Source organism: Equus przewalskii, chromosome 12, assembly GCF_037783145.1.
Source record: "Equus przewalskii isolate Varuska chromosome 12, EquPr2, whole genome shotgun sequence".
In the NCBI taxonomy this organism is placed as follows: domain Eukaryota; kingdom Metazoa; phylum Chordata; class Mammalia; order Perissodactyla; family Equidae; genus Equus; species Equus przewalskii.
This window is the reverse complement of record NC_091842.1, coordinates 11,093,949-11,118,407: the sequence shown is the minus strand read 5'-3', so window position 1 is coordinate 11,118,407 and position 24,459 is coordinate 11,093,949. Positions and strand designations below refer to the sequence as shown.

General features: G+C 51.5%; 2 protein-coding genes across 9 annotated transcripts in view; one reads left to right on the top strand and one right to left on the bottom strand.

The window, feature by feature from the left end:
* FKBP6 (FKBP prolyl isomerase family member 6 (inactive)) overlaps nucleotides 1–10,036 on the bottom strand; it is a 28,256-nt gene extending 18,220 nt beyond the window's left edge. For 2 of the 3 annotated variants that reach the window (XR_011524398.1, XR_011524399.1), the window contains exons 1-5: nucleotides 9,626–9,772; nucleotides 9,418–9,535; nucleotides 8,894–8,983; nucleotides 7,890–8,092; nucleotides 6,595–6,714 (exon numbers count right to left, since the gene is read on the bottom strand). Coding sequence is in view for 1 of the 3 variants with exons in the window: in XM_008542397.2 (XP_008540619.1) it covers nucleotides 6,595–6,714; nucleotides 7,890–8,092; nucleotides 8,894–8,983; nucleotides 9,418–9,535; nucleotides 9,626–9,649 (555 nt within the window). In the remaining 2 variants the exon portion in view is untranslated. Of the gene's footprint in view, nucleotides 1–6,594; nucleotides 6,715–7,889; nucleotides 8,093–8,893; nucleotides 8,984–9,417; nucleotides 9,536–9,625 lie in introns of all 3 variants that reach the window. The other variant, XM_008542397.2, reaches the window with a different exon arrangement.
* Nucleotides 9,748–22,631, top strand: TRIM50 (tripartite motif containing 50). Of its 6 annotated transcripts, XR_011524397.1 has the most exons (9): nucleotides 9,748–10,061; nucleotides 10,157–10,420; nucleotides 14,587–15,065; nucleotides 18,036–18,131; nucleotides 19,072–19,302; nucleotides 19,424–19,446; nucleotides 19,530–19,778; nucleotides 20,546–20,665; nucleotides 21,624–22,628. XR_011524397.1 is itself a non-coding variant. In XM_070566423.1 (8 exons), exons 3-8 carry the CDS (start codon nucleotides 14,667–14,669, stop codon nucleotides 22,211–22,213), a joined length of 1,464 nt encoding a protein of 487 aa, XP_070422524.1. In that variant the 5' UTR covers nucleotides 10,031–10,061; nucleotides 10,157–10,420; nucleotides 14,587–14,666; the 3' UTR covers nucleotides 22,214–22,628. The 6 variants fall into 6 exon arrangements, 5 of the variants coding, with proteins under 5 accessions (XP_008540621.1, XP_070422524.1, XP_070422525.1 ...); XM_070566423.1 differs by lacking the exon at nucleotides 19,530–19,778 and having other exon boundaries at nucleotides 10,031–10,061; nucleotides 20,541–20,665; XM_070566424.1 differs by lacking the exons at nucleotides 9,748–10,061; nucleotides 10,157–10,420 and adding an exon at nucleotides 13,830–13,954 and having other exon boundaries at nucleotides 19,530–19,647; nucleotides 21,624–21,761.
* Nucleotides 22,632–24,459: the final 1,828 nt, after the last annotated feature.

Here is a 24,459-nt window from a genome sequence, read left to right as displayed (position 1 = left end):
CTAAAAAATGAGTTCAGCAAAGTTGTAGGACACAAGCTCAAGACATGAGAGTTAGTCCTACTTGTATACTCTAGCAATAAACAATCCAAAAATGAAACTAAGCAAATAACTCCATTTACAATAGCATCACAAATAAGTAGCAATAAATTGAAAGTATATGACTTGTACACTGAAAACTACAAACCATTGTTGAAAGAAATCAAAGAAGATCCAAATAAATGAAGACATCTCACATTCATGGATCACAAGACAATGCTGTAAGATGGCAATATTCCCCAAATTCATCTACGGGTTCAACGCAACCACTAGCAAAAGTTCAACCACCTTTCTTGCAGAAATGGTCAAGCTGATCTGAAAATCCAATGAGCTACCACTTCACACCCACTAGGATGGCTCTAATTTAAAAAATAGAGAATACATTTTGGTGAGGAACCCTTGTATTGGTGGGAATGTGAACTCCTGTAGCCATTATGGAAAACAGTTTGGCAGTTTTTCAAAAAGTTAACATGGAGTTACCATATGACCCAGCAACTGCCCTCCTAGGTACACACCCAAGAGAACTGAAAAGTCTACACAAAAACGTGCATACAGATGTTCATGCAACATTATTCACAACAGCCAAAAAGAGGAAACAACACAAATGTCCACCAAGTGATAAATGGACAAGCAAAAGGTGGTCAGATCCACACAACAGATTATTCAGCCTTAAAAAGGAATGCAGTTTGGTAGACGCTACAACATGGGTGAATCTTGAAAACATGCTAAGTGAAAGGAGCCAGTCACAAAAAGACAAATATTGTATAACTCCACTTATGAGTATCTGTGATAAGCAAATTCATAGAAAGCAGAAGAGAGGCTACCGGGGGCTGAGGAGAGGGGAATGGCGATTATTGTTTAATGGGTAAGGAGTTTCCACTTGGGACGATAAAAAAGTTCTGAAAATGGGTACTGGTGATGGTTGCACAATATTGTGAATGTACTTAATGCCATTGGGTATATACCTAAAAATGGTTAAAATGGCAAATTTTATGTTACCACAATTAAAACACAAATACTTTTTAAAAAGGAATGAGGTACTAATACACGCTACAACATGGGTGAGCCAGACACAAAGGACCATATATTTGATGACTATTTACATGAAATATCTAGAATAGGCAAATCCATAGAAAAAGAAAGTAAAGCAGGAGTTGGCAGGGGGTATGGGGAAAATGGCGAGTACCTGCTAATGGGTATGGGGTTTCTTTTTGGGATGATGAAACGTTCTGGAATTAGATAGTGGTGATAGTTGCACAACTTGTGAATATGCTAAAAACCACTAAACTATATACTTTAAAAGTGTGAAATGTATATGAATCATATCTCAACAACAACAGTAAAGGAAAAGAGCCATGAAGGCAGAGTCTGCGTAGTGTGAATGCGGCTAATAGAGAAGACTCCACTTGGAAGATGCTGGAACCTGGAAATATGTCAGAAGATGGTATTTTAGGCAGACAGTGATGAGCCCTCCTTTGTCTTCCCTTTCATCTCTCCGCCTGGGCATCCATCACACAAGTTCCTGTCAGTCGCCTTCACACCATCTGCACTGATTCAGGTCCCCTGTCACCAACCAGGCTCCCACCACACCCTGCTCCCACACCTAAGCTGAGTCATGAAGCAACCTGCCCCCGGAGACGGTCTTCCACAAGGCACCGGTACCAGCCATTCTCATTAGTAACCAAAACTGAAATGAACACTTTCTCTCTCAGTTATTCCTGTTTTTAAGATTTTCTCAGACCACAAAGCATGAAGTAATGCCATTCTTCATTTCCTTCGTTACTTATATATAAAACTTCATCAAGTCTAATCACGCATTTTTAAAAAATATTTCCAGAATTTTCTTCAATTTGCACAACTCACACTATCTTAAACACATTCCTGGATCCCTGCAAGGCTGTCAGCTGCCACCCACCTGGCACAAGGCCTGACACGGTCAGACACTCACTAACGGAGTCTGCCCCTTCGACACGTCCTGCACGTGGCAGTGTGCTGGCGAGTGTGCAACAACCAGCTCCTGTGGGATGAGGGGCCCGGTAGTGTCTGCCTATTCCTGTGGGGTCATTGTTCCCACCGTGGCCGATTTCAAGCTCCCAAAGTAACACTAACCAGCGTCAAAAATTCCTGAACGTTTTACAGCTGGCTCCCGTGAACCCAGCACGCCGCGCCCAGCATGCTACTAACTAGCGCCCCTTCCCCAGATATTACTTTTATCAACTCCCTCTCCTCCAATGGGTCCCTTCTATCCTCTTCATGAAGTCCAAAGCCACCCATGTATGTTTAAACACCTTCCCGAATGCAGTTCCCTCGCCTGTTTCCCTGCTACGCTTCCACCGTAAGCTGTGTTTGAGACGAGGTCTCCACCGGGCCCGAGGAGGCTCTGCTCACCTCTGTACCTTTGCTCATTCTTTCCTCCTGCCCGGAGTTACTCTCCTCCTCTCTGTCTGTCTGCCATTTTATCCCTCTAGATTCATATCAAGTGCCATTTCCTCTAAGAAGCCGCTACTAGATGCTCTAGCCCCAAAAAGCTTCCTCTTCTCTTAAAAGCTCCAGCACTAGGTACCACAGGTATGCCTTAGTTGTCTGGGCTACACTTTGTCTTCCTAGCTAGATCAAAATCCTTTGAGACAAGGACCCTGCCTGATACTTGTGTGTGTCCCACACAGGGCTGAGCAAAAGCCTGGAAACAAAGTGGCGCTCAATCAATGCTCATCTGCTTCTCTAAAGACTGAGGACATTTCTAAAAAGATATGCAAAGCTTCTGGCTGAGCGAGGCTGACTTCACACACATCCTCTGCTCTCTCTTGCCCTAAGGAGCAGAAAGGCGTTGTCCAAGAACAACCGACGGGGAGGGGACCAGTAACGAAGCTGACATGTCAGGGCGACGGCAGCATTGTGACCCACTTGGCAGAGCCAAGCACCAGCATACGAGGGGCTGGTCTGCAGCTCGGAGCCCTGACAGCTCTGGGAACCAACGGAACTAGGAGTCAGAGCTTTCTGAGGGTAGAAGCGGCGCTGAATAGAGGAGGACAGGGTGAATGTTCCCTCCCCCTCCCTGTCCCTATGCGTCCAGATGGCCACCCCGTCCCAAAACTCAGGAATCAGGAAGTCTATTTTCTGGAGAAACGGAACCCAAGGGCTCTCGACTCAGGGAGAGCAGACAGAGCAGAGGGCAAGGAGGAGGAATACTGATAATGGGTATTAGAGGACAGTCTCAATGACAGCCACTGTGACCCTCTCTCCTGTTCCTCGGCTCAGCTCCCAGAACACTGGTAGCCAGGCATTTACACTGAGCAGACGCAGGAGAGGTGAGCGCCCCCCAGAGGAAACGCTGCACACGCATGCACGCTGACCCAGTGCTATCTGACAGCACTGCTGTCTGCCCCACCAAGCCCCAGAGTTTCCAGTCTACTTCTGATGCTCTTTCAAACCCCAGAGGACAGTCAGAGATCACCAGACATTTGAGGAAAGCTCCTGTGGGAGAGGTGGCCTCCTGTCTTGTAGAAGCAATTCTCCCCTTCTTCCACAGGGAGAGGATTTTCTTGCTGGGCACAAACTCAACCAGAATACAGATATTTGCTAGCCTTCTTTGCAGCTGGTTCTGGCCAGGAGAAAAGCTTCTGGAAAACGTAACTCAGTATGAGTGTCATAGATACATGCCTTCAGCCCTCTCGCCCCTCCTGCTGCTTGGAACTTAGAGGCCCCCATCCTGACCCACAAGCGCAGAGTCCCCCACCAGAAATGGGAAGACAGTAAGACAGAAGCAGCCCGGGGACCTGAGAACACTGCGGAGCACCAACCAACCAGCCCCTGTGGGTACACCTCAAGCACTTCACATGAGAAAGGAGGACCTGTCTTTAGGTCACTGCTGTTATCAGTCTCTGTGACTCGCCACCAAACCGAATATAAAAAGACAGTCTCTAATGGACAGAAAAATCAAGCATAAAAAGAATTGAGATTTTAAAAAATCTCAGATGCAGAGGGAAGAAAACAATTATAATCAATGTCTAAAGAGATAAGATAATGTACGCATGAAAAAAGAACAGAAGGCTGGAAAAAGAAAACAAAGAGCCCTTCAAAGTTAAAGAAAAACTCAGAGATGGCAAATAAAGTCAAGGAAAGCTCCCATACAGTGGAACAAAAAAGAGAAAAGATGAAAATTGGGAGGGAAAAAAAAAAAGGAAAACTAGAAAGTCAATTCAGGAGGTCTGATAGTCAACTAACAAGGAGTTCCAGAAAAAGCAGAAAACAGAAACGAGAGTAAATTATCAAAGAAATAGCTCAGGAAAGTATCTGAGAGCTGAGGATGAATTTCCTGAATGAAATGATTCACCAAGGGCACAGTACAAGTTTAAAAATACCCTCACATTCCCCACTGAAAAATTTAAGAACACCATAGGAAAAAAGATCCTTAAATCTCTACTGAAAAAAAAAAGGTCACATATAAAGGAACAGTAACCTAAATGGTAGCAGACTTCTTAATAGCAATTCTGAAAGCTAGAACAGAATATTCTTCCTCAAAATCTGAGGGATGGTGACTGCATCCTAGAATTCTATACTCAGTTTTATGCTACTTATTAAATGTGAGGTAAATACAAAGTATAAGAATATTTTTAGACATGCAAGGGAGTAAACTGAGAGAAACAACAGGAAATCCACAAAAGAGAATCACAGGGCAGCCCCAGGACAAGAGCTGTGCAGGGCCCAGAGCGCTCCCATCTGACTCAGGGCTCCAGTGGGGACATCCCCCGAAAAACATGGGACTGTTGGACACTGAGGCCTGATCACATGGAGAATAGCGGGGAAAGGGGCTTTCCACTACTGTGGGAAAGTTCTGGAAGAAACAGTGATAGGTACAGAGAAAACTAGCCCAAAAAGAGGCAACTCAAGGGCAAAAAGGGGATGCTGCGCCTGGAAGAGGTGTAAGCGGAGGATGCGCGGCTCAGGCATCCATCATACAACCTCAATAACGTGAAACAACAGTGACTTTCAAAATGATCCCTTAATACTGGGAAGACAGAAGAAGTGAGCACGACAGTGAGAACTGAAGACTCACCTTCTATCACGAGAAACAAAGACTGTTAAAAAGAGCAACTGAAGCACGCCATTTATAAATGGAGAACACAGCAGATACAGTTAAAAGTGACTGCCACAGGGAGCAGACCTAGGAAACGGGACTAACCCTGGAAGGAGTAAAGGGGTCTGCTTTTTATGGGAAAAACTTTTTTCAAGTGAGCAGGCGCTCACTCAAGCAGCTCTGCAAAGTAATAGCATCCGTGATTCAACCTGTGAGCCAGAGCCTGTACCTTCCAAGTGGAAGAACCTGATTTTGTCAGCATTCCAAAAGAGACAAGCACATGCATGCCCCCACGACCCCCGCCCCCTGTCTCTCAAGCAGATTCCCATAAAGTGAACGTGGCAGATGTGCTGTTAGCTGCTTACCCAGTACCCATTTCCCTCCTCCTCTAACAGAGCCTCCTTCCACTCAAAGCAGTAACGTACTAATTAAACCACATTTTCCAGCTTCCAATACAGCTAAGGGTGACCCTTTAACGTGAGTCTGGCCAATGAAGTGTAAGGGAAATCACCAGGTGAAGGAGGTACTTCTGGAAAGTTCTTAACATAAATACATCAGACTCCTCTCCCCTCCTTTCTTCCTGCCCAGATGACCACGTGATGCTATAGCCTGAACGACCACCTTGGGAGAAAACAAAGACAACAGGAACACATTTAAGGGTAGCTGAGCAGAAAGACGGAAGGAACCTGGATTGCTAATGGCTCTGGAACTGACACACCCGCCTTGGCTGCCTCCCTCCTCATGTGAGGGAAAATTAAGTCTCTAGTCGATTTAAAGCACATGCGGTTTTCAGGATTCTGTTGCTTGCAGCTGAAAGCAAGTCATGAATGATTTAGGCTCAGTATGCAGATGAGACAATGAGAACGCCCCTACACTCTAAACTCCGTCTGGTTGGCTTCTAGAACCAGGGCATGGAGTTTGGCACACTGAAAGTGCTCATAATATTTGCTGAAGGAGTTACAAGGCAAATGGTGAGTTCCTGTCAGCATAACTTGCTCGAGAAGCCACGTCACAATCAGAAGCTGAGTGAGAACGGAGAGCCAGGTGAATCTCCACTGTCAGAGAGACATGAAATGAAGAGGCAAACGAAGGGAGAAATCAGCTGGCAGAGGACCTAACACTGGGAAGATTTTTAAAAACTCTTTATTGAAGTATATGTGTATATACATACACACAGATATGTGCAAATTTATACACACACACACATAAGTACAAAAATAAGTGTACAGCTCAACAGCTCAATGAATTTTCACTGCCTGAGCACGCCCATGTGACCACATCCAGATCCACACCCAGAACATTACCAGGCTCCTTCAAATCCTGGGTCCCCTCTCTTAGTCATTAGCTCTCTGGCACAAGGATTTTTTAATGAGATTTTTCTCAATGGCTGCATATGACCAGGGAAGACCAGGGAAAGAGACAAAGTCTATCTTTCAAACAAGGAAGTTTCAGGGTCTAAACCTATCCTTTGAAAGTCTTACCCGTTTATACCTCACTTTGGCGTCATAGAAACGATGTTGGCGGAAAAGGTAGTTGCCAAACTCCCGTTCAGTAGCTGCCACTTTCAGGACCTTCTGAAGTGGAAATTGATCTTGTTGCTCCTGAGGACCAAAGACAAGGACACCAGTGAGGAAACAAAGCCACAACACCACGATGCAAGCGTGACCACAGCTCTAGTCCTCCTGCAGATTGTGGGCTTCTGTCTACTGCCGTGTGTGCGCCAGGTGCCTCTGCAGAGGTCATCTCCATGACAGCAGGTCGGTGTCGTTACTGCCCCTGTTATACAGACTAGAGCCAAAGGGAGATCTCCTTCTGTAGTCCTCCCAGAGGTGCTCCCTAAAGCAGCAGTTTGCCATGGGTTTAGGAACTGACCGAACTTGCTGAGCACAGAAATGAGGACTCACGACTACCACTTATCCAGCGGGCATTTACCAGGTGTGGTCTGCCCAGGGCCCTGCTGGTCCTTACGGCCATGATGCTCTACACTGGGTATACGTGACAATCACCCAAAGCGCCTCTTTTTACACACAGATGTCTCAGCACCACACGCCAAGGACCTCTGTTTTGTGGGAAGATGAGAAAAGGGTAAGATCCTTCACTTGGGGTGCTGACAGTTTAGCTGGGGAGGCATCATATACAGATGTCATCCTGGGGTGGACATCTCAAGCCACATATACAGTCTGTGTGAGACAGCATGACAAAGAATGCATACGATGCTGATGAGATGAGAAGCCCTGTCTCTATGGGATGTCTTAAGGGAAAGGCTACGAAGAAAAGGCAACATTTAAGTTATGACCACAGAGGCCATATATCCCAATTTGCCTGAGACTGTCCCAGTTTACGCCTGATGTCCTCATATCCCATCCAGTTAACAGTCCCTTTTCACTCACAAGCGTCCTGGCTTGGACAGCAAATTATATGGTCACCCCAGTTCAGACCTACACTTGACTTGCTGGAAACCAAACAGTGTTGGGAAGGAAACGTTCATTGACTTGCAGGGAGAACTAGGCAAAGGGTGACTGAAAGATCAGCTCAAACTGCTGGTCCGTAACAACCTACAGCTTGACCTTGGCCTAGAACATTCACCCACATGCAAGAGTCATTACTAAGCTGGACAGGTACTAGAAAGTGGGGGAACTCCTCCACCACCACCACGCAGGAGCCTGGGGATGGACCCTGGGGCAGAGGGCCCTCAAAGGACAGGATAATTATCAAACACGCAAACCCTTCCCCCTCCCCGTCTCTAAAGGGCTGTCATCTGTGCTCCAGAACTTACGGCCGAGAGGGCACAGAACTTGTCTGACTCAGCAGAGTCCAGGAAGTCAAGCAGCTCGATCTCGAACAGAACGGTGGTGTTTGGGGGTATCAACGGTGGGCAGCCCAGCGTTCCATAAGCATAGGTCGGTTTGAACAGAAACCTGGCCAGCTCCCCTCTCCGCATGCTCAGAAGGCCCAGCTCCATGCCCCAAAGGGTAATATCTGCAGGAAGGGGTAAAGAGCCGGAAGCTTGCCTGCGTCCTGTTCCGATGCTGTCGATTGCTTCCCCCTTCAAGTCCAAATCTCTCCACGATAGTCCCAGCCTTCTGGATGGTGGTCCCAAGTTGCTTTCCAGGCTTGTTTCTGACGACCACCACCATTCCTAAACTCCCCCTTCCCCGGCTCTGCACCATTCTGGCCTCACCATCTTTGCTCATGCGGTTCCTTCTTCCTGCAGTGTCTTCCTCACCCCACGCCCAGTTCTACCCTGACTGAAATCTTATTCAAACTGCCTGGCTCATTGCAAATGCCTCCTCTTCCACGAAGCCTTCCCTGATCGTCCCAGCTGGAATTAACTGTGCCTTTACTAAAGCACTCCCACAACACTGCTTATACCTCCCAGGCACTCATCCAACTCTTTCAGGTTAGTCCTGTGAATGCAGATCAGTCTCCTCCACCACAGTGGCCAAGATGTTCTAATCACTTGACTGTATGCTCTTTTCATTGTACATTGTAGGTAGTAAGCATTCAATACATGTCTACTTAATATATGAACATAGAAAAACGCAAGGCCTGATGCTCAAGTCTGGAATGCAAACATAAGCTTGCCAGGTGGGCCATCTCCCAAATACCTAGGTCTCCAAGGAGAATGTGGAAGAGAACACAGCTGGTTTAGCAAAAACCCAGCCTCAGACAAACCAACTCCAAGAATCTGGGCTCTGGCCAGTTTTTCAGTCCCGGGGCACCGTCCCTCATCAGCTCCCCGAGCAACCCCTTCTTTTCCGGCTTCTAACCGGAACTCACCCTCTCCAAGCTTCATGAGCCGAGGAGTCTTCCTGAAGCAATTGGAATCAAAAGGCTTGTCCATGTGCTCCAGATAGCCAGAATATTTCACTAGGACAGAAGAGACACACACTGTGAGGAAGATGGACCAAAGATACCCACACCTCTATATCAAATCTAATTGTCACAGAAAAAAAATGGACTTGGATGCGCTTAAAACGCCCCTAACCTCGAGGGATAGAAAAATCCTTGCTCTGCATTTGGATGCCTGCCCTTTGGCTCTGAGGATGGAGAGCTTGGCTGCTGGGCCCCGGAGTGTCCCTTGCTCACAGGGGCCTCACGCAAAGGGAAGATGGGTTCCCTTGCTTTCTCTTAAGTCACATTTTAAGAAAGCAAGTTCCACCCTATAAAATATATACACATTTTTGGAAACACAGCCTTCCCTCCTTCCCTGGATCAAGGGCAGGGAAACTGGCTACCCGGTGACCCCAGTCCGTCTGCATCGCCAGCTTCCCGAGGACAGAGGTCCCAGGCGCAGGGGGTACCTAGCACTGAGGCATCCGGCGTCACCAGCTCGCCGGCCCCCTCTCGGATGACGTCCTTCAGCACGCCCCGGTCCCCGGAGATGTCCAGCATCCTCTGACTCAGCCGCTGGTACGGAGACTTGGGGGGAACGAAACAGCAGACCTCAGAGCCCTAGGGTCGCGCCCCGACTGCGGCGCCCCCACCACCTCCCCGGCCCTGGGGCCTCACCTGGCCGGGGGCGCTGCCCCCCATCTCCGCGCGGCCCGCGGCCCAACCCCGGCGGTCACTCGGAGGTTCCAGAAGGTGTGACGCAGCTGCTTTTTTATACCCGGCCGTCTGCCTCCGCCGGCGGCATTCCGGCCGGGAGCGCGAGGGGGCGCGCAGCCCTTCGCTCCAACCGCCGCCAACGGCCGGCCAACGGCGGACGCCCGAGCACGAGGGCGGCACGAGGAGCCCTGTGGGGCACTTGCCGGAATGCTCGGAGGGTGATGGAGCGCGTGAGAAGCACGGCAGCAGCGTGATGGGGCCTGTCCCGGGGATATGCGCAGCGTGATGGGGCACGTGGCACAGGAGCAGGGCAGAAGACCCGCAGGTGGCGCGGACTAGCAACGGGGCACGTGCTGCCGGAGCGGCAGGCGGCGGGGCACGTGGCGGCAGCTCGCTGGTGAGGACGAGGCCTCAGCACCTGCCTGCTGCCGGAAGAGTCAGGCCTCCGACAGACCTTTTTCCACCCTCCCTCCCCTCTCCTTTGCGTTCCAGAGAAGTTTCAATGCAGATAGGACTTTAAAGTTAAACTACCCAGTTCCTGGGAAAACGAGGTGATGTTCCTTGCTTTCCCATCACCAAATCCACAAAATCTGCTGCACCTGCTCCCTCCTGGTGCGAAGGAAGAGTGGCCTGGATCCCACCCCCGCCTGCTCGTGCCTGGTTCTTCCTCTGGTGCCTGCTCAAGGGCTCGACTCCTTTGGGTACCTCCGCTCTCCTGCACCAACCTTGCCTTGACTACTGGAGCCGCTGTGTGTCGTAAGAGCTCCGCTTAAAATGGACAAGCCTCCCTTTGTTCCGCATCGCTCTCCTGCTACAGGCGGTCCTCTTCTTACTCTTCCCAGAAAAACTTCTCAGAGGACTTGCTACGGAGGCTTTCTCACTCTTCTGTCTCCACCTCCTCTCCCTCTATTTTCTCTTCAGCCCACCTCCACACCGCTTTCCCCTGCTCCCTGCCACCGACGCCACGCTGGTTGCCAGATCCGTGAGACACCAGATTACTAGACTCTTGTCAGCATTTGATGAAGTTGACTTCTCTATTTTTTTGTGAGGAATGCTGGCCCTGAGCTAACATCTGTTGCCAGACTTTCTCTATTTTATGCGGGATGCCGCCACAGCACGGCTTGACAAGCGGTGTTAGGTCTGCACCCAGGATCTGAACCTGCAAACCCCGGGCTACTGAAGCGGAGTGAGCAAACTTAACTACTTGGCCCCGGGGCCAGCCCCCAACTCCGACTTTTAAATGCTTTTTTCTCTTGGCTTCTGTATTAGTTTTCTATCACTCTTAGAACAGATTGCCACAAAACTAGTTGTTTAACGCAACACCTGTTTCTTTTTTCATGGTTCTATAGGTTAAAAGTCCAATTCTGGTCTCACTGAGCTAAAATCAAGCTGTTAGCCTTACTGGAGGCTCTGGAAGAATTCACTTCAAAGCTCCTTCAGGTTGTTGGCGGCTGCACATCCTCGCAGCTCAAGGCCACAGGTCCCTGTGTCCTTGCTGGCTGTCAGCCAGTGACCTCCCTTAGGTCTTAGAGGCCTCTTTCTGGTCCTTGCACACGGGCCCCTACATCTCAGAGCCAACCACAGCATGCCGAGTCCTCCTTGTGCTTGAAATTTTCTTTTTTCCTCTTCTGCTGAATTGCTGACTCCAGCCAGGGAAAATTCTCTCCTGTTAAGGGCTCATGCGATTAGATGGGCCCCACTGGATAATTCAGGTCCATGATGGTAATTACGTCTTCAAAGTCCCTTTTGCTATGTTAGGTAACACATTCACAGACTCACAGAATTAGGGCATGGATATCTTTGGGGGCCGTTCTGCCTGCCACAGCTTTCTTGTGACCACACTCTCCTGGTTTCCTCCTACCTCACTGGCTGTTCCTTCTCAGTCATCTCCTCTTCCTGACCTCTAAATGTTAGCAACCTCAGGGCCCTGCTCCTAGACCTCTTCCCTTCTTTAGTGTCAATCCCTGAGAGGTCCTGACCATTCCCACAGGCTTACATATGTGATGTACTTAGGTGACCAGCGTAGCGCCTCCCCGAGCACCAGAATTCCAGGTGCCTGTGTCCAGTTGCCTTTTTCGGTGGTTCTCAAAGTGTACTCCCCACCAGCATCGGTGTTGCCTGGGAACTTGTTAAAAATGCAAATTCTTGAGCCCATCCCTGTAGGCACACCTCGTTTTACTGCTCTTTGCAGATATCGCAGTTTTTACAAGACCCTCCACCAGCAGAAAGATTATCACTCACTGAAGGCTCAGGTGATGGGTAACATTTTTTAGCACTGAAGTATTTTTTAGCTAAGATATGTATGTTGTTTTTAAGACATGATGCCATTGCACACTTAATAGACTACGGTATAGTGTAAACGTAACTTTTATATGCACTGGGAAAGCAACAGCTTCAGGGGACTCGCTTTCTTGTGATATTCGCTTTATTGCGGTGGTCTGGAACCGAACCTGCAGTATCTCCGGCGTCTGCCTGCCCCTGAATCAGAAAGTCTGGGGGCAGGGCCCAGAAGTTTGGGTTTTAACAAGCCTCCCAGATGTTTCTGTTGTTTGCTGAAGTCTGTAGACCACGGGGCTACTCGGTCTCTCCCCGGGGTCCTCAGACATCTGACTCTGGGCTCCGCCATCTACCTTTTTTGCTGCGATCTCCTATATCACTTGTTGGCTTCAGCGTCCGTCCATGCAAGGGCTCAAGTCACTGTGATCCATTATCTACCCAGCGGCCAGAGTGATCTTTTAAAAATATAAATCAGATGATATTCTCTTGCCTTGAAACCCTCCAATGGCGCCCACTGCTCTTGAGATTAGATCCAAGCCTTTGCCCTGGTCTACAGAGCAGCCCCTGCTAATCCCTCTGGCCTCGTCTTCTCATGTTCCCTCTCACTTACTGTGCTCCAGCTGCCCAGGTCTCCGCTCAAGTGTATCTCACCAACACCGAGCTCTGTCCAGCCTCAGGGCCTTTGCACTTGCTGGCCCATTGCACTTGCTGGCCCATTGCCTGGTCTGCCCTCCTGCAGCCTTTGGGGGGCGTCTTTGCATCCTTTAGGTCACAGCTCAACCATCCTTCCTCAAAGACATTGCCCTGCCCTGTCTAAAGTGCACCTCACAAACCCACCAACCCCTGCCTTTCTCACCACACTGTTTACTTCTTGCATAACCTTTCACACTATTGTATTAACTTGTTTATTTATGACCTTACCCCACTCCTACTCCCTCTATATTATAAACTCCAAAAGGACAGAAACCCTGTCTGTCTTGTTCTCTAATGTATCTTTAATACCCAGCTCAGTGCTTGACACATAGCAGGTTCTCAACAAATATTTGTTGAATTAACAAATAAAATTAGCTTTTACCTGCCTCTGCCAGGTCTCCCTTGTTATGAGGTAGAGACCTCCCCTGCTGGCAGACTGGGCACTTGGGCCTGTGGGGGTCGTGGCCTGCCGGCCCCGGAGTGCCTTGTTTCTCCACATTCCTGGACAGCCTCTCCCACCACTGTCCTTTCCAGTTAATTTCCCACCTCCCCCTATGATATGTGTAGTCTATTATGACCATAATATTTATTAATTATAACAAAATGTCATTGAACTTCTAAACCTTTGAAAGGCTTTATATGAAAAAGTTCATAATTCAATAATATTGAGTAAAAAGTCAGACACAAAAGAGTACATACTATGTGTGCAATTCCATTTCTTTGACATTCAAAACCAGGCCATGTTAATCTATGATATGAGTCAGGATAGTGGCTGCCCTTGTTAGGGGTTCTGACTGGGGGCACATGAGGGAGCCTTCTGGTGCTGGAAATGTTCTGTATTTGATCTGGAGAGTGAGTATACGTATATAAAGTGTGCACCGAGTGTATGCATAAGATTTGTGCACTTTATAGAAGTTATACCTCAATTAACAAATCTAAATCAGTAAATAAAAATACCTTCAAGAAAGGAGAGAGACTCAGAGAGAATTGTGTCAAAGCACAAGTCTACTCCTGTTTGGGGTCTGTGAGGTGTGGACGGGTGCCCAGTCCCCCTGTCCCCGCCCCTCCCTCTTGCCTGGACAAGGCGAGCACCTGCATGTTGCAGTTATCAGAGCCGGCCCGGCAGAGGCTGCCTCCCCAGTCCCGTGATGTGGCCCCGTTTCCACCTGATTCTGGATGACCTTGAGGACACGGGGGTGTTGCTGGGAAAGCAGGGGAGGAAAGGGGCAGATTCTAGGTGGTGGAGCAGGCGTCCAGCTGCGGTCCCCAGGTCTCTGTGCCTGCTGTCCCGTCCTGGGGAGAAGAGGCCCATTGGATCGGGTCAGTGATGCTGGTTTGAGGTCCCAGTGGGAGGCTTGGGGGATTGTGGGAAACCAAGTGGTCCAGTGAGGGGGCTCTCTTGGGGTCTACTGCTGACTCTGGCTCAGTGCTTCTCCTCTCTCAGTGCCAATTGGTTTTCAGAGGGGAGCAGGGTGGGAGACTTGGAGAGAGCCCTCCTAGGTCCCAGGTTCTCTGGACTAGTGTTCTAAGACAGCACTCTCTGCCTGAGAACGGCCTGGGGCTGTCTGTGTAAATGTGGATTTCCGGGTCTCACTGGAGATGTGTGAAGGGGTGACTCAGGAATCTCTATAACCATGCTTCCCATGGTTCCCCACCAGTCTGAGCACCGATCTAGAAGGTGGGAAGGACCTTCGCTTGTTTTTGCTGTCCAGCTCCAGCTCAGGATGCCTGCTGGGCTGGAGTTTGCATTATTAGTGTCATTCCAAATGACCCTGAAGATGGCCCCTTTTGTGTTGACCTCCAAATCTGAGTAAAAAATGTAGAATCGTGTCTCCAAGTGACTACTTCTTTTATTTAAGTCCTTTGTTTTAAAGATGGAAAACAGGCCCCAGGTCATAGTGGGGCAGGACTGGAATCCCGGACTGGTGGCCTTAAGAGCCTCTAACGTCTAGGGGCCCTTGGAGGTTGGAAGCAGAGGATCGCAGGGAGCAGGCTCGAGTAAGGCTGCCCTGCGTTGCAATCCGGCCCGTGCATGGCGTGGCAGGTGAGCGTGCCCGAGCTGGAGGACCGCCTCCAGTGCCCCATCTGCCTGGAGGTCTTCAAGGAGCCCCTGATGCTGCAGTGCGGCCACTCCTACTGCAAGGGCTGCCTGGTGTCCCTGTCCCGCCACCTGGACTCGGAGCTGCGCTGCCCCGTGTGCCGGCAGGAGGTGGATTGCAGCAGCTCCCCACCCAATGTCTCCCTGGCGCGGGTGATCGAAGCCCTGCAGCTCCCCGGGGACCCAGAGCCTACGGTCTGTGCACACCACCGGAACCCGCTCAGCCTCTTCTGTGAGAAGGACCAGGAGCTCATCTGCGGCCTCTGCGGCCTGCTGGGCTCCCACCAGCAGCACCGGGTCACGCCGGTCTCCACCGTCTACAGCCGCATGAAGGTGGGTAAGGAGGCTGCTGCGGGGCGGGGAGCCCGGCGCCCCGAGGGACCACCCAGCCCAGCTCCCGCGCTCTCTGGCGCCATTGCCCGGCACAGAAGGGTCCTGGGTCGGGACTCGATTTCGCTCCAGCCCTGTCCTGGAGCAGAACCCGAAGCCTTCACTCATTCATCACGTTTTGCGCAGCTGCCCGAATGCCCGGGTGCTGGGGATTACCGCGCTGGCATGAGCGGGCGCCCCCTTGCGTCAGGTGCCAGCTCCTCCTGCTGCTTTAGTTTTCTCTGTATCTCTCGTGTGTTTCTCGAGCGCTCCCCTGACCACACTCTCAGGCACATGGGGGCAGGACTTTGCTTTGTTCCCTGGGGTATTTCTGAGCCTAGAGCTGTGCCTGGCACGTAGTCAACGCTCAGAATGTGTTTGTGGAATCAGTGGATTCCTGCCCTCCTGGACCTTTGCCTCAGATCTAGCAGATTGTCATTTAAGATGAATAATGATAATGATGATAGCATCTTGGGTTAATACACTGATCTCAGGTTTATGAAGGGTGGGGTTATTATTGTATTTTACAAATGAGGAAACTGAGGCTCGGAGGAGGTAAGCGTCTTACCCGAAGTCATACAGAGCGAGGACTCAAACGAAGGCGGGTTTTCTTTCGTCCGCTAACGATGAAGAAGGGCAGGAGGGGCTCTTGGGATTGCATCGTTACAGGGCACCTGGCATGGTGTTGGGCGGGGAGAGGAAAGGTGAGGAATGACAAAATCCAGGCGAGGGGCAGGAAGAGGAACGAGCCGGGGATCTGCAGGCAGAGGGCCCCTGGGAGCTGATCCAGGGCTTCTCTGGCTGAGCGCTCTGGGCAGCATCTTTTTGCTCCTTCAACCCTGGGAGGCAAGTAGGAAACGTGCACAAGGCCAACCAGGTGGTCCACCAGCCGCTCCCACCCATGGACGTTTACTGGGCCTCCAGGATGTGCTAGTGCCCTGGGGGAGCTCACAGTCTGGCGCTCTGACAGAGAGTCCCATGTGTCGGGTGCTGCTGTCCAGGTTAAATACAGGCAATGGTGAGATCCTGGAATGTGGGTCCTGCATGGTCTCGGGCGGTCAGGGAAGGCTTACTGGAGGAAGTGGGCTGCTAAGCCAAGACCTGAACCACAAGGAGGACTTGATATGAAAAGAAGAGGAAAAGCATTCCAAATACAAAGACATCACGTGCAAAAGACCAGGAGGCAAACAGCATGGCTATTTGAGGAAGTGAAAGTCGCTCCATCAAGCTCAAGGGAGAGTGAGTTGGAAGTGAGATGGGGCAGGCTAGGTAAGCAGGAGCCAGGCCATCGAAGGCCTGTGTGACACACGAAGGGACTGGGGGTTTATTCTGTGGGCCATAGTAGGGGTTGGGGCACTGGAGGGTTTTAAGCAGGCTTGTGATATGGTCCGATCCCTCTGCAGGAGGGAAGATGGAGAATGAGGCTGAGTGGGCGTACTCTACTTATGGGTGGTAGCTGAAGCCACAGGAGTGGAGAAGACCAACGAGGAGAGTCTGCAGAGTGATAAGGGAAGACACACATGATGCCCCAAGGAGCACCAGGGTTTAAGATCTGGGTACAGAGAGAACCCCAGAAGGAACTGACAGAGGGAGCAGGAACACCGCCTGAGTACAGCTGTCTGGGGATCAGAGGAACCCAGCACGTTACCGGAAACGAGGTCCCCTGTGTGAACTGTCTGCCGAGGACTGAAGTCTGTTAGATTTGGCAGTAAGAACTGATCCTCTTGGCCAGAGTAGTTTTAGGGGAGTGTGGAAGGAAGAAGCTAAATTGCTTTGCAATGACATCGAGCCCACGTTTTATTAGCAGAGGGCTGCCCAGGAGAGGAGACACGGGGGAGCTTGCTCATCATTTCTGGCTAGGAGCTGGGGACAGCTTGGGGCCCAGTTTTAGAGCTGGCTTTTTGTGATCCCAAGACTCTTCTCTGTGATGCAACTAAATTCCCTTCCTTTATCAGAGCTCTTCACACATTCCTGCTTTCTCCTACTGATAGAGACCTTGGGACACTTACTTTACTTATTTGCATAATTCTGTTTCCTTTCACTGTGGCCCAGGTGACGGGAGAGAATTAGTCCCACCTCTCTCTACCTCCTCTCGAGAGGTACCCTTGGAATGCCCTTCTCGGGCCACTGTGAGATCTGATGCCTCGTGATCCCGAGCAGGTCTCTGTGTCCGTTTATCCCCACACTGGCTTCATTCTTTTCCCAGCTCCTTTCCTGAAAGGCTCTTGCAGCTGACTTCTGCTTGGAAACTGTCTAAGCCAGAGTCCGTACACTCCACGGGCGCAGACCCGCGGGGCTCTGGGCAGGTAGAGCAGCCAGATGGTGGGCCTAGGTCAGACTAGGGGCCAGGGCCGCCCAGGAGAAGTGAGTTTACTTCAGCCTGGGGAGGCCCCAGATCCAGATCCAGGCTGGGTCCGAGCCTGCTGGGGATGGATGCAGGTCTTTGTAGCGAGGGGGAATCACCAGGTGTAGCCTGGGCCCTTATGCGCTGTTGACCTCACTTGGGCCAGCCTTTCTGTGCTGACTCTTGATCAGATGACTGCTAGTTCTGGACGGGCTGGTGACCGGAGAATTTACTTGGTGGGTTCCCTACAGGCGCCATCCCATGCAGGGAACGTTGGCTTCAGATTGGCAGGCGCCCCTCTTGGATGTTGTGTGGTGACTTCTGGTGGCTGTAACAATGTTTAGCATCTCTCTTCACATCATGGAGAGATGCCTCTCCATGCCTGGGCGGTTCCTGCTGTCAATGCAAAAATATTCTTGAATAGTCTTACCTATTTTGGGGTGAAGTGTACCTGGATAGCTTCCTAGTTCCACTAGGAGTGCTTATGGCCATTGGGATGCTCCCAAGAAGGTGAAGCCCAGGGCTGGCCCCACGCAGCTGAGAGGGTGAAGTGATCAGTTGCTCAGGGGGCCATGGCACATTGCCTCCAGGAGGAGCTTGCGGCCCTCATCTCTGACCTGAAGCAGGAGCAGCAGAAGGTGGATGAGCATATTGCCAAACTGGTGAACAACAGGACCCGGATTGTCGTGAGTGCCCTTTCCTTCTGTCCCTCTCCTGGGACTGGCCATCTCCCCTTTCCTGCAGAGCCCAGTTCTCATTCGTCCTTTGCAGAAATCCTTTCCATATAAAGCCAGAATTCAAAGCATTCCAGGGCGGGGTGGGGAACGTGCAAATCCTCTTAGGGGAATTCACCACAGTTGTCAGGACTGTCTCCAAGTCAGCTTGTGTCCTCCACGTCCTTGGGACTGAGATAACCCAGAACCCAAGTCCCAGAGGTAAACAGCCCAAAGCGTGGGAGTGACTGCCCGCCCCCTGCCACCTGTGTCTGCTTGACCTTGACAGCTTATGTGGTGCCGTCCCAGTACCTTGGAGCGCAGACGTGGAAAGGTGTGAAGCCCTTGGTGGCTGGCTGCTTTTCCTAAATGAGAGGCACACTGGGGCCGGGAGGGTGTGGAGTCCCGGCTCTGCAGGAGGTCATAAAACAGGAGCAGGAGACGGTGTCCCCTGACATTATCTCATTTAACCCTCCTCACCCTTGAAAAGGAGGTGGCATTACTCCCATCTGATGCGGGCAGGGCTCACGGCCACACAGGGCTCTCTCACTCCAAAGCCTGCTCTCCCAGAGCCTTCCAGACTCTTTTCAGCTGTGGAACCCTGTGATAAAGCAAAATCTTATGTGCACACTTAACAGTCAAGACAGATGAAAGCAGAGCCACTGCATTTGAAGTGGGAGCTCGGGGCCCAGCCTCTCTCCTGCCACTATTGCCCTCCCCCCACAGCCACATCCGGGATCCCCAGGCACAGTGTGAACACCCTGGCAGGAGTCGGCCCTGGGACTCAGGTACCAGGACCAGCCCAGTCAGGAAGGCCCAGGAAGGCCTAAGCTGCCAGGCTCTGGTGACATTGTCAGTCATAGCCAGGTGGCTCGTTGAGGCTCCAGCTGTGACCAGCCCCTCCCTGTCCCAGAATGAGTCCGATGTCTTCAGCTGGGTGATTCGCCGAGAGTTCCAGGAGCTGCACCACCTGGTAGATGAGGAGAAGGCCCACTGTCTGGAGGGGGTGGAGGGTCACACCCGGGGCCTCGTGGCCTCCCTGGACATGCAGCTGGAGCAGGCCCGGGGCACTCGGGAGCGGCTGGTCCAGACCAAGCTTGTGCTGGAGCAGTTCAGTAACGAGAGTCACCACGAGTTCATCCGGGTGAGTGGACAAGGGAGAGTCCCCCATGATGAGGCCCCCAGGGTCCCAAGAGTCTCCCCCTTCCCCACAGATTCTGCCTAGTCTCCCCCATACCCTAACCCACCTCTCTTTTGTCTTCCAGAAGTACCACTCCATGGTCTCCAGGTAATAACCTCGGAGGGAGCTCTCAGTGAGGGTCTGGTGGCTGCGGGCACGGGCATCTCATCTCCACTAGTTTCCTCCTTCAGTTTCCCCAGGGCCTTGGGAGCAGCTGCCCACATCTGGCTCTGTGCTGAGCCCAAGGGAAACAGAGATGAAAGACACGTCCCTGCCTTCAGGGTCTCAAAGACTGGTGGGAGGCAGACGGTGAGCTGTGGCTACACCACCGTGGGCACTAGAACAGTACAGGTTCACACAAGCTACAGAAACATCCAGAGGAAGAGGTGACAGTGCCCAGGACGGAGAGCTGAGAAGGGCAGAGGACAGGAGTTTGCCAGGCAAGCAGAGCCACGTGAAAGGGTGAAGTAGGGTACAGACTTGAGAGTATTGTGAGAAGTTCATTGTACCCAGGCATAAAGTATGACGCAGGGCAGAATGGGAGATGAGGTACGAGATGAGACGTGGGTAATGGGCGGAATGAGGGGCCTCGAAACCCGCACTGCGGCTGGTGGGCAGGAATGGGATGCACGTTCTAGTCCCTAACGTGAATAATCCATGAGTTCCTGGGCCTTTCTCAGACCCATTTAGGAGAGTCTTCTTGTTTCCTCAAATTTCCTTTAGTTCTAAGGACAACCCGTTTAGGAGCGTTGGTTTAAATGAATGGACAGAATCTCACTGGCTGAGTTTGGAGCAGGTGTCCACTCCAGCTGTGGCTAGGAGCTGGGGTCACCTGAATTAGAGAGGTTAGCGTACATCAGCACCTGGAGGGCTCGTTAAAGCATTGAGCACTGCGTCCCAGTAATCAGTTTCTGATTCAGCAGGTCTGGGGTGGGACCCAAGAAAATCTGCATTTCTAACAAGCCCCCCTTCTAACTAGTGGGTGATGTTGCCAGTCCCAGTGGTTTGAGAACCACTGATGTGGCGTTTACCCTTCTGGGAAGGAGGCAGGTCCTCTGAGAGTGGGGTGGCGGGAGGAAATGATGGGTGTCTTGCGTGTATGGTCTTCTGGGCTTGGGATTGGCTGGATGGACTTGCATCCGGACGCAGGGGTGGGGTGCACAGGATGCAGCTCCACCATCGCTGTGAACCGTCGCCCCCAGAGCAGATCTCCAGCAGGCCCGGCCCTTGGAAGGCGTGTTCAGCCCCATCTCCTTCAAGCCAGGCCTCCACCAGGCTGACATCAAGCTGACTGTGTGGAAAAGGCTCTTCCGCAAGGTTCTGCCAGGTGAGGCACCGGCCCATCCTCCTTCCTGAGGGCTGCCCCCAAGGGTGGGCAGCAGTTTGTCGATTGCATCTGAGTTTAAGATATAGAGAACTGGAAGTGAGGCTTGCATAGGCTGGTGGGGAGCGCACGGGAGGAGGTTGCCCCAGACAGCTTGGGCTCCAGCTCAGCTCCATCCCTTACCAGCTGGGTGACAGGGCGAGTTGTGTGATTTCTGAGCCTCGGTTTCCTCATCTGTAAAGAGGGGCTATTAACATCCACCTTGCTGGGCTGCACAGTTTATAAATATGCAAACATATGTGTGTGTGTGTGTGGTTTAGTGCTTTAATAAATGGTAGTTATTTCTCGGTCAAAAAATATCTCAGAGACATTTAATTAACCCCTTCATTACCAGCACATAAGGGAGGTCAATCAATAGACTGATTTCATCCAACAAAGGCAAAAATAGGGCTTATAAGAGAAATGGGGAGAGGAGAGAAAAGACTGCAGACATTGTCTGAAGTGTGAATGTTGTTTGCACATTTGGGGTGTGAACTGATTAGCTGGCAGCTGGCAAAGAGGTCAGTTGGGATAGTTTGTCCTTGAATAGGCTGCTCGGGTATCAGAGAAAACAACTGCCGTTGTTACGAGTTCTCTAAAAAGCCAGAGGAGTTTAGCCCTGGAGCACACATGATGGGCTATCTTCCAGATCCTTCCATCAGCACCTCTGCCCTAGGACTTCCCAGACTGCCTCGGCTCACAGCTGTCCCTTTCCTCCATCCTTCAGGCATCATTCGTTCATTCAGCAAACATCCTCGGCGTGCCTCCTCTGTGCCTGGCCCCTTCTAGGCCCCACGATACAGAGATGAGGCTGACGCACTTCTACTCCTGAGGAGCTCAAGGCTTCCAGTCAGCCTCCCTCGGGGCAGGGTCTGCTGCCTTCTGGGTGGCTTGAAAACATGCCTTCTCTGATCTTTCCTAGCCCCGGAGTCCCTCAAGCTGGACCCTGCCACTGCCCACCCTCTCCTGGAGCTCTCCAAGGGCAACACGGTGGTGCAGTGTGGCCTCCTGGCCCAGCGGCGTGCCAGCCAGCCTGAGCGCTTCGACTACAGTACCTGTGTCCTGGCCAGCCGGGGCTTCTCCTGCGGCCGCCACTACTGGGAGGTGGTGGTGGGCAGTAAGAGTGATTGGCGCCTGGGGGTCATCAAGGGCACAGCCAGCCGCAAGGGCAAGCTGAGCAAGTCCCCAGAGCATGGCATGTGGCTCATCGGCCTGAAGGAGGGCCGGGTGTACGAGGCCTTCGGCTGCCCACGGGTGCCCCTGCCTGTGGCTGGCCACCCCCACCGCATTGGCATCTACTTGCACTATGAGCAAGGAGAGCTCACCTTCTTCGATGCTGACCGCCCTGATGACCTGCGGCCACTCTACACATTCCAGGCTGACTTCCAGGGCAAGCTCTACCCCATCCTGGACACATGCTGGCACGAAAGGGGCAGCAACTCACTGCCCATGGTGTTGCCCCCGCCCAGTGGGCCTGGCCACCTCACCCTCCCACAGCCCACCAAGCTGTAGGGCTGCTCGCGGCGCTGCCTGACCACAGGCTTTCCCAGCTGGGCAGGGCGACTCAGAGGCTGCGCTGGGTCCAGCCAGCATAGGTGACGTCTTTACTGTTTAGGAAAGTCTTCATGCCTGTGTGTCCCTAAAAACATTTAATGATAAGGAGAAAAGGACCATAACCCCTTCCCCATCAGCCAGGGGCGTGGTTATTAACCATTTGCCAGGTTACTAACCTGCTTGTTAACCAGCAAAGTTAGGCCTTGGTGTCCACGGGTCAAGCTGGGCTTCCCTGGGTCCCTCCTAACCAAAGAGTAACCTCTCTGCTTACTTTTCCGGGTGAGGATGGAAACATTCCCACACGTACTTTTTCCTTATCATTGTGAACTTAAAATAACTTTAATAAATTTGACATTCTTTCGTTCTCTTTAAATGATTTGCCACTTTCTGTCCCTACATACTGCTTTATGCTCAGGGCTTTAAAAGCAGCTCCAGTCTCTCGTGGAGCCAGATCTTGCTTCCACCCCTGTTCATTGGTCTACGGTTAGAGTCACATCAACTGCTCCATCATTGCTCTGTCCTCGAAGACCTCTCTTGACTTCCTTCTCCATTGGATGGGTTGGAAATGACGCTACTTCAAAGCAGAAGTGAGTAGAGGCCAGACGGGGCTGCGGCCTATCCCTGAAAGCTGCTGGGCCCATGGGAGTGGGCCCAGAGCCCCTGCCATCCATGGGGAGCCTGCCCCTGGCCACAGTTGATGGTGTCAACCCAGGCCAAGGCTGGGACAGCTGAATTCTCTCCCAAGAATCTGAAAATTGGAAGAGAGAGCATGGTTGGGGCTGAGTCATCTGCAGCCTGGTGCTTTAGAGAGAAGCTCCTCAGTCCTGTGCTCCTAAGGTCTGTGGAGCTGCTTGAGGGCCTTCCACGGAGGATGGCTCTGCCCTGGTGTGCTGGCATGTATCCACATGGGCCACATGGGCAAAAGCTTGACCCACAGCCTATCTGAGTGACCCTCCAGGAACGGGAGAGGATGGGAGGCTTGTGACGCACTACCTCAGGGCCATCTCCACTGACCTCCTTATCCCCATGGGACATTCACACAAGCTGTGTGCTTGATACCTTCCAGACCTGGATTTTGGATGCATCTCTTCCTTCAGTTCCATGATTGGGCTAAAGAGTGTCGCGCCTCTAGACGCACGCTTCTCCACCCTGCTCTGTGTCCTGGGAGGCGGGCCCCAATGGAATGCAAAACTTCTGGCTCCCTGTTGGATTCCACTGATGTGAGGGACTGGCAGGAGATCTGAGGGCAGGAGGAGGGAGTTCGAGGTGCTTCTTTTCCTGGTTTCTTGCCTGCTGGTCTACGGCTTGCCAGCCAAAGACTCCTGGCAGGCAGCCCTCTCCTGTTACTCCTTCCTGCTCTTTCAGGCCCGGTGGTGAACAATGCTGTCGCTAGCCCAGAGTGCTGCACTGTCTCCTGTAGGTTCCCTTAACTCTGACCATTTTTAAACAGGCCCCTCTTTAAACTCTATTCAGCTATCTTTTGTGTGCACCTTTCTGTCTCCAGCCAGACCCTAACAGACACAATGACATCCCTCTGCACCTATTTAATAAATCCCCCCTTTTTTTTTGGCTAGCCACTTAGTGTTTGTGCTTGCAACCAAAAGATCTTAACTGATCCACATCCATATGGAGAAGGCAAAGGAAATTCTTCATGTGGAGTTGGCATTTGGGCTGAAAGAAGTGGAATACAGGCAGAGGAGAAGAGCCTTTGGGAGTCTAGGTTTGCAGAGGGATGCTGCAGCTGGGGCTGGACCACGGAGAACCATTGATGCTACTTCAGTGTATATGGACTTTATTGTGTGGTCATGATAGTGTGGGAGTGGGTGAGTCTGCCCAGGGAGAAAATATCAGACTGACAGAAAAGGTGGTCAGGAGATGGGACACCAGAAGCTAAGGAGCAGCTTACACAAGGCTGCCAAGGAAACTTAGAAATGGGAGAGTATGCCAGCAGGAGAGGTCATGGAAGCCAAAGCTTTTCAACAAAGAACGTGTGCTCAAAAGTGCCATGAAATCCCAGATTCAGCACGAAAGGCCTGAGGAGTATTAGGAGTCTCTTGGTGGCCTTGGAGGGAGGCATTTCAGTGCGGTGGGTTGGGAGACAGACTGCAGGGAGTTAAATAGCAAGTGATAAAGAAGTAAAGACAATGACTGCTGATTCCCTTTTTAGAAAGTTTGATGGTGGAGGGAAGAAGAGAACTGGGTCA